The following is a 14367-nucleotide window of genomic DNA, read 5'->3' as shown; positions in this document are numbered from 1 at the left end:
GTTATGGATTGCTTCAGATGATGATATGAATGATTTATAGCGTATGAAAATGCCATGCCTGACCGGGATTCCAACTCGGAACCACCGGATTAAAGTCCGAGACGTTACCACTCGCGCCACGGAGGCCGGCAAACATATTCGTTAGGAGCCGAATAAAAACACGACTTACCAATATGGCGTTGTGTGTCAAACCAGTTTTATACGGACTATAATTACTTTTAATAGGCGAAACCCTTTGCAATGATTGAACATTAACTTAAACCTCTTCAAACATTATTCCTTTTGAACTAAGTCACATTTTGATATCATTGTTTTTCTATAACACGGCTGGAATTCTTTTCGTTTAATGATAAGAAGCGTTGTCGAAGACAATAACCGAATTCTCTTCCAAAGGACATAATACACCGCTAAACTATTTCTAAATAATTCAAATTCGTGTAATTTTTTTACGAATCGCGTTTTTATCAAAATCTCCCCTTTTCTCAATTGACCTGCGGGGTTTTGTTTTCTTTGGAGACCGTAATTCATTAGTAGATTCATACTCGAGAATCACGTTGTATACTGAAGCAGAACAACTTCTACTTACGTTAGCAGTTTATTAACATCTGAAATCAACGCCGTTTGATTATTCTGTAATTTGTAAGCATTACTCTGCTTTTGTAAGCATTTAAAATGATGTGTTTTTTCGCACGACTTAAGGGCTTTTTTTCGCAGCTCACAAATCTTTATATATAAAAATGTTAAGTTCGTTTGTGTACGCTTCAAAAACTCAAAATGTTCTGCACCGATTGAGCTCAAATTTTAGCACGATATATAACCCGCATCAAAGATTGTTTTTATCTATTTTTCGCATCAGTCACATACCCGCGACCGCGAGAAAAGTTTTTTTAACGGTCAGCTGTGTACCAGTGACCGCGCCATCTGCCGGAAGCGAGGGCAATACGCGCCATACTAGCTAACGACAACCGCAGTCACATGTGAAACAATATCTGTTCCCAATTACATTGTTTATTAAAAAAAAAAAAAAAAAACGTATCCACTTGCATCCGATTCAGATTATTATACAATCTGAATTAAATATTCACTTTAATCGAGGTACTTTTGTGTGATCGTGTCGTGATTGAGCTGCGCCTTTCACCAAGCTCTGAATTTATTAGAAAACGACCAACAGTGGGATATATGTATTAATGACGCGTGCAACACTGTACATCCTAACCAAATTCGCGCATTATTCGCAATTATATTGACCGCTTGCTTCCCTTCATCTCCCACAGAGTTATGGGAAAGATATCGATCGTATATGGCTGAGGATATTTTGCATAGAGTACGCCTAGAAAATACCAATATGACCATGGAATTTACAGAAGGCATTTACAACGAAGCATTGATAAATATTGAAGATAAGTGCTTAGCTATTGCAAATAAAGTTCTTAGTCAATCGGGAATGCCAGCACCCACCCGAGCTGCGATTGCTTCATTTGATGTGGATTTACGCCGTGAACAGAGTTACAACATTGGTGATCTTCAGTCATATGTCCGATCAAACATTCCCAAATTAACGCGAGAACAGAAAGGCATTTATGATCGCATAATGCAAATGATAAATGACGGAGTTGGGGGACCTTCTTCTTGGATGCGCCAGGAGGAACTAGGAAAACCTTCCTCATTAGATTGATTCTAGCAACGGTTCGATCAAAAAATGACAATTGTCCTGTTGCGGAATATTAATCAGCGAAAACTCTGCAACGGCATGCGACTTGCAGTTAAGAGATTGATGAATAACGTAGTGGAAGCAACGATTTTAACGGGGCCTTTCAAAGGTGAAGATATCCCCATTCCTCGTATACCCATAATCCCGACCGATACACCATTTTAATTTAAAAAATTGCAATTCCCAATTCGATTGGCATTTGCAATCACAATCGATAAAGCTCAAGGTCAATCTTTAGAATTGTCGGGTTTAGGTTTAGATGCGGATTGCTTCTCACATGGGGAACTGTATGTTGCGTGTTCCCGATTCGGCAAACCAGATAGCCTTTATATCTACGCAGACAGTGGAAAAACAAAAAAATATTGTATATCCACAAGTATTGCAAAATTAAACTTCTATGAAACGTATGCTTTGCTTTGTTTCTCATTTCTCATCCATGCAACTACAATGTGCCACAGCGAAGCGTGGCGGGTAGAGCTAGTTTTTTATAAAATGCTTGACATATCTGCATACAATTCATATATTTTTTGGACATCGGTCAGTCCAAACCGGAATAAAAAATCACTGACTTAAAGATTTTATTTACAAGGACTGGGAAAATCAGTTATTAAACCGTATATAAAATCAAGCTTAGAACATTGAGTTCGCTTAGAAGTTGCGAAACTAAAAGCTAAAACAATATAAAGTTTTCCTCTCCAGGGATTTTTGACGGGGAAGTTACAGGGACAAAACGCGAGCGGTGCAAGTTTTATCCTTCAAATATGACAATAAAACGAACATTTGTTCTAAAGCAAACATTTATGCACCGGAGTAATTTTAAGTGAAATTTTCATATTGTAGCCTAATTTTCATTTAATTAGTGTTTTCATTCATTACATTTAGTGTTTTAATTTTATTTTTCAACACTTACTTAATGTCTAAAACTATAAGAAATTGTGCTTCGAAATTTGTAAACTAGAACAGTAGGGTATTCAATTAAACGTATTTTCATTTGTTCATTGATTTCATTATCCAGTTTATTGTTTTGTGCTTCATAAACGCTTAAATATTATCATTTACTGAACTATATAATAGTAATAATAAATATTTTTAACCAGAAAGTTATTTTTATACCCAAATAGTTCCATGAAAAAATATCACACGGGTCATATTGACCCGAACAGTATGTTAAAACAGTAAATGCGAACAAAACAGCTGGGTTAAAAAGATTTTTCATAATTTTCCCTTCGTCCGTTCTTTCTACACTAAATCCAGACCGCTTCAGTTTCCGAACCAGTAATCAAGGGGCCAACGAGAGGATGATCATACTCAAAAAAATATACAAAAATATATAATATATATATATATATATAATTATATATATATATATTATACCCAAAATCTATATTTTTTGGGTATAACATACTATACCCAAAAAAATTGTTATGATAACCCAGATTTTCCTCTGTGATGAAGAGATTAAACTCTATTTAATGTATTCAATTGTTTTTTTTTTTAATTTTATTATTAAGTGTCATGATAAATGTTTATCTAATATGAATTGTACTGTTACTGTTTGCTTCCAGGTATAAGTGGATTAAACTGTGCAAAAAGTAACAAGTGATGTTCTGTTCACATTTATTTTAATAAAATAAATTGTTGTATGTTATGAAAATTAGATTATTTGTATTGCATAGAACAATTACGTAATGGTTAAATTTTTTTCAGTGAAAAGAAATAAATAAAAATAATAAACCCTCTTCCATTAAAGAAATAGAAATATTAATATAGTAAATAATTTTTGAAGGAAGTGAAATACACACTTTATGCGTCATATCATGTAACTCTTTCTTTTAAACAATTTTCCTTGTAAATTAAAAATTTCAAAACCATTCGAGATAAGGCCTTGGTTAAGACAAAATTATAGGCTCTTAGCTATCCTTTCAACAAAAAGAAAGGTGAAAGAACTTCCTCCCTTAAAGGAAGTTAAATACATTACACGAAGTAAAAAAAAAAAAAACCTAAAAAGAAGATAACATATCTACAGAAATCAAACGACTGTGTATGTTACTTCAGTACGTGCCAAAAGAGCGCTGTACGATATTACAATTAACTGATAAACAACAGTCGCTAACGTAACTTAATAAATGGAAAATGTACTACATAAAGTTTATATCGTGTAAAAATAAAGAAATTAAATGAAAATTGTGTAAGAATTTGATATATATTAAATTTCATCTCTTTTGCAGTATAGTATGTTATACTAGACTAAGTAAATAGTGCAAAAATATTAAAATAAATCGGGCATGAGAAGCTTAAGATCGGTTCATATTAGACAAACGAGCAATAATGTATGCGACTTAATAAGCTCGGAATTCTCTTTGATAATGCTATTAAATTGAAAATCTACTATTTCAGAATGTATATATGTAAAAGAGTTGTTTAATTTTGACCGAACTTACTGTCGGTAACTAATAGAGTGCGGTATAAAGACGATTTTTGAAGAGAAACCTAATTACTTAACTAATTGTAAAATTTATTTTTCCGATACAATATGGTATAACTGCCATTTCTCAGTTACACAAATATGAAAATTGTATGAAAAAATCCAGTTTAAGTTTTAAAAATTACATCATCCTAATTCCGTTCTTTTTCACCGGCCATTCATCAAACCTTTAATCGAAGCTCTCAAAAATACGACCTAACGTGCTTTGCGTTACGGTAGCAATTTCTTGGCGTATAGTTTCATCCAAATTAGGGAGTTTATTCATATACACTCTGGATTTAAAAATCCCTTGCAAAAAAAAAAACACTTATACTGAGGTCCAAAGAACAAGTAGGCTCGCTAGTGGGTGTCTACACAGTGAAAAGTTAGGTACCCAGAAAATTTCTGTTTCAAATAATACATTGCAGTGGTAGCAGTACGAGCAATTTTGCCCCATATTGCCCGTACTAATTTGGATTGCAACTGATGCGGCTTCTTAGAAATTCGGGAATCATGAAATGTTTAAGCATGGAGAGGTAGGGACTAGTTCCACTTCTTGCGTAACGTACCTGACGTTGATGTCTTGGGTGCCCTTGGTCTTTCCGTAGACTTATCTTTTAAAGCTGAATCTGTAGTTTTGAATTTCTGCACCCATAACAATATCCCATTTTAGTGATGTATGATAAGTGGGCGGTGGGTCACGCAGGCGAGTGGTGTATGGTACCACGCTTATTCCGCTCACGCTTTTAGGTTAGTTCTAGCAGTTATTTAGGACACTGGTCGCTAAACTGTTTTGAGGCTCAGTAGCCGTTTGTGGTACAGACATTCGATCTTATGTTTTAGAGCGACCGAATAGGGTGGTGGCGGGAGAAATGCCAAGCAAACCAATAACCCATAACAATATGGAACACGACCTCTTTGACTCGCATTGAAGTATTGGAGGAACAACCGTTCACGGAGGCCACGGTCCTCTGCTGAAGTTTTTTTTAAATCGCATGAACGAGTGCTTGTGGATCGTTTGATAGTCCGGTCGAGAAATATTGGCCTCGCTATACGATTTCTATAAACGGCATGCCATACACCGATTTTCTGAACGTTAAGAGATGGCTCAAACATCCGGTTTGAATTTTCTATCATCCGATATTTGGTGTTGTGCGAGTTAACATGCTCGTTCCTCGTCTGACGTGAAATAAAAATACAGCATCGTGGCTATCGGTCCATTAACAACGTTTTTTTGAAGCCAGTCTCAGTAATTAAGACGTTTCGGGTTGTCTGTTCTATTAAATTGTTACACGATACAGTTTCAAATTTAAATCAGGAATAACCTTACGGCAAGATGTATATTTTATACCGTATTTTTGTGATAAATTATCTATATATTTTTTCGGATCGGCAGAAATATTTCTTTGAATATTGGCTGTGGCCTCTCGACTCCTAACGGAAGGTTGAGATCATGAATGCTAAAATCAAGATCATAATTTCGTTTTTTGTTTGAAACCGACCCCGTTGTACGCCATTTTTTTTTACGGAATCTTTTATGCTTTCTCTTTGCTGGGGTACTGGCATACGGAAATTTTTGTCTGAATATTTGACGAATAGTTCGAAAGGATACAGATTCCATATAAACTTCCACTTTAGTAACCCTTCCCTTATCGGGTCTGAAACTTTGCAGCACGTCATCTAAAGGATCATATTTAACAAATATCGTAGTAGTTTAGTCATATTTGCGCCATTTCCGTGTCAGGCCGAGAACTTTCCGAACGAAGTACTAATAATGAACCAGCTAAATAAATATTCACTATTTTGGTAAGGAATATTATCGAGAAATAGATTAGTCGTTAATTTTTATTAAAGAACCGTATAAGTTGTCAGATGATGAAAAAAATACACTGGCAAGGCCATTTATGATAAAAAAAGTGTTGGTTTTTTTTGGGAGATAAGGACTTTCAGCCGTAACTGTCGGAGACTGTTTGATATTTTACACGAATAGTTACACATGACTTGATGTTCAGAGGCTGAATTTTAAATCCCTGAATCAGATAGTCTTGGAGGGGCACTTTCTTAAGACTTTTTTCTGGTATTTCCAACTGCAGTTCCATCATCTTTAGGTACAAATACTTTCCCTGCAATTTCTTTTATTTTTTACATCGGTTAAAGAATTGAGGGAGAAAAGATTAATATAAATAAGGTATTTCAGAAAAAACAAACTGCAAAGAACGAAACTGTACTTCTTTGAGAAATGAACAGTTACAATTGACAGTATAGACTATGAGTGGTAACATACACAACCAGCAGTGGCGCTAGTATTAGCTGCGTTAAAGGTGACACTCAAATGACTGCGGTTCGGTTTGAAGTTGTTCACTTGGTGTAATTTTGTATATTTTTTAAACCGTAAATAACTAACATGTTTTCATAACATAACTTGAGTTATGTTCTCTTCTCATTCCCGTTCCCAGAAGTATTGTCGTGAAGATGTAAAGGTTCAGTCTGTTCTTTAAGAATTGATGTGAATCAGTAAACATGACATTAAAACGTTTAGAGAAGCTGTTGTAATATCATAAATTATTTTAATTCGACAGACAAATTGTTTTATCGCTTTTTCTCAAAATTTTAGTCGATTAATTAAGCCCTGTTACACGCATTTATTTAAAAGTGATAAATAAATAACATCGTTTGATTCAACGTCTTAATAAATTTTTATTTGAAAACGGCCATTTTTATCGTAAATCTATTAATCTATGCAGAATGCGCAATTCGTAGAATTAATTTCCGTTTCATTTTTATTGCGACTTTCAGTCACGTTACGTAATAATAAAACTTTTATTACGTTTCATTCTAGTATACGCTCTATTGTTTTTCCTAGCTTGTAGTACTTTTATTATCTAAGCCCCTGTGTAGTATAAAGGTTTATTTATAGGTTATGATGTAATTTTTATTTGAAAAATAAATTAATGAAATGAAATGCGTTTATTTTAATAAAGAGAGATTATACTGTAAATACTGAGATACCGATTAATGTTTTGTGCTGTTTGTTATGATAATATTTGTAATAGCTTGTGGAAAGATTATGAGGTATTGATTATTACGGCACGATCGAAAGGATATTGGTTTACAAAACTTATTTGATAACTTTCTATTTAATAACATTAAATCGATATTATTATGAACTTATTATTCTTCTTCTTATTATTATTATTATTCTTACAAAGGGATCTTATTATTGCAAAGGGATGGAAGTCGGTAAAATACTATATCTGTGGTTTGAAAGAAAAAGAACAAAGGGAAAAGGGTATAAATTATTTATCTTTGATTACCTGAATTACTTAGCGTTCAATTCTTGTCTATTATCATGGAATGAAGCGTGATAAACAATTTAAAAAAATAGTTGCTGATGTAAGTTATTTCAATTTTTTATTTATATTCACTTTTCCTCCTGAATTCTTTTACCGAAGTAACAAATAAAAGAAATTACAGGAAAAATATTTGCATCTGTAGATGGTAGTTGGAAATTTCAGAAAAAAGTCTTAAAAAAGTGTCCATCCAAGGCTCTCTGATTCAGCGATTTAAAATAATAATAATCTTTATTCCACAAAATAAACAGATTACAAATGAAAATAAAATTATTTGGAGTTATAAATTCTTAATACATAAGCTTAGTAGACATACAACCAAACAATATAATATAATTAAATTTAAACAAATATTACTTAATCTTGTGGAACTAGTACCCCCTATAGTAATAACTGTATTGGAGGTTACCAACCATTATTTCTCCATGAGTAAAATAATAAACTAACCGTTTAAATTCAGCCTCTGAACATGAAGAGTTCAATAACTCTTAGTGTAAAATACCAATCGGGTCTCCGAGCGTTACAGCTTAAAGACCTGATTCGTCCCCATAAAGAAAAATACACTTTTTACCATGAATGGCTATACCAGTGTAATTTTTCATCATCGATCTAAACTTATAGAAACCTTTTTTAGAGTTGTTCAATAAAAATCTAATTAATCTATTTCTCGCTAATATTCCTTAACAAAACAGTTAATATTTTTCATCTTGTTCATTACGACGTCGTTCATGAAGTTTCAAGACTGACAAGGAGCTGGCGCAATTATTATGATCAAGTGATTATGATATTTGCCCATTATAGAACTTTAGATAACGTATTACGAAGTTTCAGCGCGTGCGTTTAGTTGCTTGTTTGTGACGATCGAATAAAGCAAATAAGTTTTGGCATTTTCTGAAATACGGATAAAACTGAAATTCGAGTTTTTAAGCGGAACGGAATGCAAGGATGGCTGGAGAATTCCTATCTCCCTACTATCACAGAACCTGGACGAAAGTCCCTTGCTGTTGTGTCTTTCTTTTATAAGGCGGATAGGAATTTATTTTGTGGCGGTTATAATTATTTTATTTTATTTATGGACGGAATTATTTGCGTTTGATTTTCCAGACCGGGAAGAAACGTTTTGATTGGGGTTTTTAATATCCGCGTACGAGCTGCTTTCTCCCGGCGTGATTCCACTTCATTCCATCTCCTGAAGTCCTTTCGGTGCTAGAGTCTTCCGTCCTAGTAAGAATGCGCCTTTCAGGGGCCCTAGTGTTTGGAGTTTGCAGTGCATTCTCCTTTCCGGAGGGAGTCGGATGTGCTGGCGATGAAGCTTTTAAGCTAAAACTACTTTGTTTAAAAGGTTTAATCCCAACGAACATACAAGTAGAGTTAGAGTCTACTTTTTAAGGATCGTTTCTTTTCGACAGTGGAAAAAGTGGGTTGCTGAATTTAAAGGTGGTCATGCATAAATTCAAGATTATTCAGACTCGGGACGCCCAAAAGCTGCGACCGACGAAATAGTCACAAAAATCTACAATGTCTTGCTAATTGATACCCGACTGAAGACATGGAATCTCACACTGACATCGCAGACATCTCTATACATTTTACACTACACTCTGTTCCACTACATTCTACATGATGTTTTCGTTATGAAAAAGCTTTCCGCTCAATTTATGCTACATTTGATAACAGTCTACCAAAAAACGCTTTCGACTGAACACCTTCCAAGGGTGTTTAGACTTATTTAAATGGACTCCTCTACATTTCTTCGACTTTTTATAACACTAAATGAATCTTGAATTCTCATTACACGCCAGAGATGTTTAACAGTGTTTAAACACAAAATAAGCCGTTTATTTTATAGAGTTGGACAAATCGTATTACATTCAGTTCATTAACATTTGTAGAGTCGCTTGTCTAAATGTATTGAATTGAATGATTGACTTTTTTTAAATTTAGAAAAAATGTCTCTTTTCTTTGTCAGGTCGAGAACTTTCTGAATAATTCTCGTATGTCTGCGCGTTCAACCTTTGTTTTGTAAAAATGCATAATATAAAATTTGAATAGTTTTCTTGATCACAATTGCGGGTTTTTTTTATAGGAATGCAGTTTCAACATGTCTGCATTTTTAATATTAATTTATTAAAAAAAAACAACTTCTGAATTGTTTCAGGAGATGCAAGAGTCGGGACCACGAAGTGGAGAGGATGAAGCTGATTGTGAGCAGGAACAAGAAGATTCCGCCGGTGAGGGAACCTCAACCGCGCAGCATTTGCCTAGGTAAGGATAAAAGTTCCTTAAATTAAATTAATATTGTGTTGGCGATCCTGTCGACTCTTGTCAAAAAGCGATTGTTGATTTGTCGGAACGCGAGCGAGATAAATTTAGATTTCTGATATATGGTTTATAAATTAAAATTTTTCTGCTACAAGATGCTAGTTGTACTATTACAACGGTAGAAACCGAATCGCGTTTAAAATTCCAGGCGCACAAATAGCGAGTTGGTATCAGTTCAATAGTGAAACACTTAAGACGATGACGTAATAGTTTTAATGTATTTATACATAGTTTTAAATACGTAATTAATCGAGAATATTATATATGTAATAACAACGTTGAAATTACTAATAATTACGTACGAGTAAATGTAACTTATATTTAATTGCCCTAGGCGCTCTTACTTTTTTATCCGTATCGAATGAATGAGAAATAAAATTTGGCTACGTAATAAAAATACGTCTGTTTTTAAGAGGAAGACGTACAGTAAATTTCTGTCGTAGCCAACTTATCATATTTTGCACGTTTCCTATTACGTTTTGCCAATTGTTTTATTTTTTTCAATTAAGTTTCTTCTCTTAAACGGTCATTAATGTTTAAATTGCTTAGAAATATGTCGGTTTTACGTCAAATATTATTATTATTATTTTAAACAGTTTGTATGAGTAATTCCATTTTAATATGGCAAACGTTGTGTTTTGTCTCTTTTATCTTTTGTAACAATAAGTGATTTCATGTTCTGTATTTTGCTGTCTTCTTATTTTTATAACGCTAATTTTTTTTTGTTGTGATTATGCAAGGTGTAAAAGGGTACACTTAATCCGTCACTCTAAGTGACGGATTATAATGTTATTTCTTTAGCTGCGTCTAAATATCACAAGGTAGTAAAACACATAATTTAAAAATGAAATTTTACGAAAACCTACAAAGCTTAAAAATTTGCAGCTACAAGTAAAAAAAAAAAGTTTAACCATCTGCAAGAATTCTATTAAACTGTTAAATAAAATTTTATTGTTTGTGTCCGCGAATGGCTTCTGGGTAGCTTTTAACTTTTTCAGAAACGTCAATGGGGTTTGGTTCATTGCAATTGTGATTCCTATTCTCGTATTATTTTCCTTTTTTTATTTACAATTTACTACAGAACGGCAGTACTTTTACAATAGGGGAATATTAAAGGTAGTTGCGATTTATGAATAATTTCTGATATGCCACTGTTTGCCTTCAAATTTTTATTTATCTTCTATCTATTCGTTTTAATCCGTTACATACCACCAGCTGATATAGTAACTCTATTCTTCCATCGATCTGTTTTCCTGATGTATACAAATATAAAAAAATGAATTATAGTAGATATTATTTTTTGTTCTGCTTTTCATCGATATCCACGTATGTTACAAATTCGTTATGGATGTAAACAAATTAAATTCTTTTAATTTTTTTTTTACTTTGTACGAGTACAAGAATATTATTTTTTAAAGAAAAAATCGTTTTGTCATAAATCGATAACAGACTAAGCCACGTTGAATGTTTTGCCACCATTCGGTGACAATTCGTTGGACATCACCATCAATTCAAAAATTTCTTAACTTTCAGAAAAAGAACAATGTCAGCTGTCCGGAAAATTATAATCCATCGACAGATTAACAATATCTCACGTCGAAACTTTTGTGACCTTCTGTCGTGTTACAACCCCAAGACGAAGACCCATATTGTCATGTTACCTCGGTGAACATTCTAGATTGATGGTGTCTTCTGGAGGAAGTTGATCGGTTAAATGACTATCTTTCCGGGTCGTAGAAAATTTCGTTGATGACGATTAGGCTTTCAAACTTCGTTTCATCATGTTTGTTGTTTTCCCTTCGTTGAGTAATTAACGTTTTTCTGTATATTTACCTTTTCATCATATATTCGTGTACTTAGACCGGTTGACGATGAATTTCAGAAGGCGATTATTTATTGGATTTAAAAAACGAATCGTCAGCCGATCGTATCTCGTTTGGTGAAATCGACTATCAACAAACGAGGTGTAATCAAAAAGTATCCCATTTTTGCTTATAAAAATGAAAATACTTCACCTATTTAGTTCAATGACTCGGCCCCTTCTGATGTAACACACTTATGTCAGAAGTTTTTCGCTTGCCGGAAACATTTTTCAGTCATTTTAAGCGTGCACGATAAAACCTCTTGTCGCATTTATTTTGATATTTGCCTTCATATCTCCTTATCCACAGATTCTTGGCAAAATATAGGATCGAACAATTTCAGCAGGGTTTTTATTCACTAGACACGGCCCCCTGGGATTTTTTTTAATCTTTTCTAACCTTAAAATTCCGCTAAAGGAAAGAGATTTGACGATAGAAAAGAGTTCCAAAAGAAATGCTACAAGAGGACTTATGGTAATAACTAAAAATGGTCTTGAACAATGCTTTTGACAATGAAAACATCATTTAGGTAAGCGTACTGCATCAAATGGGATATGCTTTAAAGAAAACAAGTCATTCAACTAAATAAGTTAGGTTTTTCTTCTTTTTTTTTTACCCACCGGGTTGGTCTAGTGGTTAACGCGTCTTCCCAAATCAGCTGATTTGGAAGTCGAGAGTTACAGCGTTCAAGTCCTAGTAAAGCCAGTTCCAGTTATTTTTACACGGATTTGAATACTAGATCGTGGATACCGGTGTTCTTTGGTGGTTGGGTTTCAATTAACCACACATCTCAGAAATGGTCGAACTGAGAATGTACAAGACTACACTTCATTTGCACTCATACATATCATCCTCATTCATCCTCTGAAGAATTATCTAAACGGTAGTTACCGGAGGCTAAACAGGAAAATGAAAGAAAGGTTTTTTGTTTTTATGTACTGAAGTCGTATGCATTTTGATTGCACCTCGTAGTTCTTAAAATATTACTGAAAAATTATGTAATTAGGTTTTTGGGTTTAATGTACCGAGGTCGTATGCATTTTGATTGCACCTCGTAGTTATTACAATATTACTGGAAAATTATGTCTGCATTTAAAAGCTGCCGATTGTCAGGGTCAAACATATATGTTTACAATCAGACTTACATAAGGTCAACTTGTGCAAACTTAATAATAATGTATGCAAATGATAACTAGTTTAAAACTGACTCTCATATATATCATTATATTATGAACTGCAATTATTTTTCATTCGCTCGACCACTTTTTATGTCGGTAATAATAATATTACCTTAATTGAATAAATTATGTACGTAATTTAATATAAAAACAAAATGATGCACAATACTCGCAGTAAACTCTTATTTAACTTACTCTGCTGTTACCCATGGACAGCTGATCGTCTTGGGGAATTGAGTGCTAGAAATGAATCCGCAATTACCTTTCATGAATCAGGAAATAAAATCAGTTTTTAGGTTTTGAATAGTATGAATTGCTTAATAGGTTAGCATTTAAAATAGAAATGAGCGATAAAAGAGAACCAAAAATCAAAATAAAGTTTAAAATAAGTGGAAAAGAACAAGATATAAAACCAGATCAAAAAAAAAAGGAAAAAGATTTTTTTATATTTATATATATAACAAAACGACCCTTTTTTTCGATTTTCAGACTATTACGGTATTTCCCAACTTATTTATGATCATTTAAACGTTTCCTCCATTCAAATACAATTTCTATTGATAAAATAGGAAAATTAATATTTTAAATTTTGAATAACATCCGTCATTTAACAGGTTAAAAAAAAACACAGGAAAGAAACATATGTAAGGAGCAGAATCACTAATGACATTAGAAATATCTTCATATTCATTTTTCAGCTATATATATATATATATATATATATATATATATATATATGTGTGTGTGTGTGTGTATAAATTGGCAGTTACAATTTTATATATATATGTGTGTGTGTGTGTGTGTGTATAAATTGGCAGTTACAATTTTTATAGTTTAAATTTCCACGTGTATGTATACGTACAGTTTTCCTGAGGGGAAATAAGTTTTTATAAATTGCTGTAAACAGTAAAGAAAAGAGTTTTATCCCAAATGTAGACGTAGAATAGTTTTTATTGCTGTAAAAATGATTAAACTTGCCACAGTAGTGTATGGGAAGTAAGATTTTAATTGATAGTGTTTGAAATGTAATAGCATTTTGTGTTTTAATCTTGTTTATCAATGTGTTTTAAATGTTCACAATATTTTTTTTTTATACATAAACATAAATAAATATGTCGGTTAGTTGAGGAATAGTAATACGGATTGATTCGAGGGCGTTGGGCTAAGTTACGGCAGCGTATCATTTTAACCCACCGGGCTCGTCTAATGATGAACGCGTCTTCGCAAATCAGCTGATTTCGATGTCGAGAATTCCAGCGTTCAAATCCTAGTAAAGGAAGTCACTTTTATACGGATTTGAATACTGCATTGTGAATACCGGTGTTCATTGGTGGTTGGGTTTCAATTAACCACACATCTCAGGGATGGTCGACCTGAGACTGTACAAGACTAAACTTCACTTAACACTCATACACATCATCCTCTGAAGTAATACCTGACGGTGATTCCCCAGAGGCTAAACAGGAAGAAAAGAGAAAGC

The 14367-nt window shown here is 33.4% G+C and overlaps 1 protein-coding gene across 1 annotated transcript in view; it reads left to right on the top strand.

The window, feature by feature from the left end:
* The window catches only part of LOC142328886 (basic helix-loop-helix ARNT-like protein 1), a 508528-nt gene that overhangs the window by 51804 nt on the left and 442357 nt on the right, over positions 1–14367 (top strand). Inside the window, exon 2 of the mRNA XM_075373021.1 lies at positions 9684–9790. Coding sequence (XP_075229136.1) covers positions 9687–9790 — 104 coding nt within the window. The 5' untranslated portion in view covers positions 9684–9686. The remainder of the gene's footprint in view (positions 1–9683; positions 9791–14367) is intronic.

Source organism: Lycorma delicatula, chromosome 8 (genome assembly GCF_047948215.1).
Source record: "Lycorma delicatula isolate Av1 chromosome 8, ASM4794821v1, whole genome shotgun sequence".
Classification (NCBI taxonomy): domain Eukaryota; kingdom Metazoa; phylum Arthropoda; class Insecta; order Hemiptera; family Fulgoridae; genus Lycorma; species Lycorma delicatula.
Note: the sequence above shows the minus strand (reverse complement) of the source record. Positions and strands in the feature narration are given on the sequence as shown.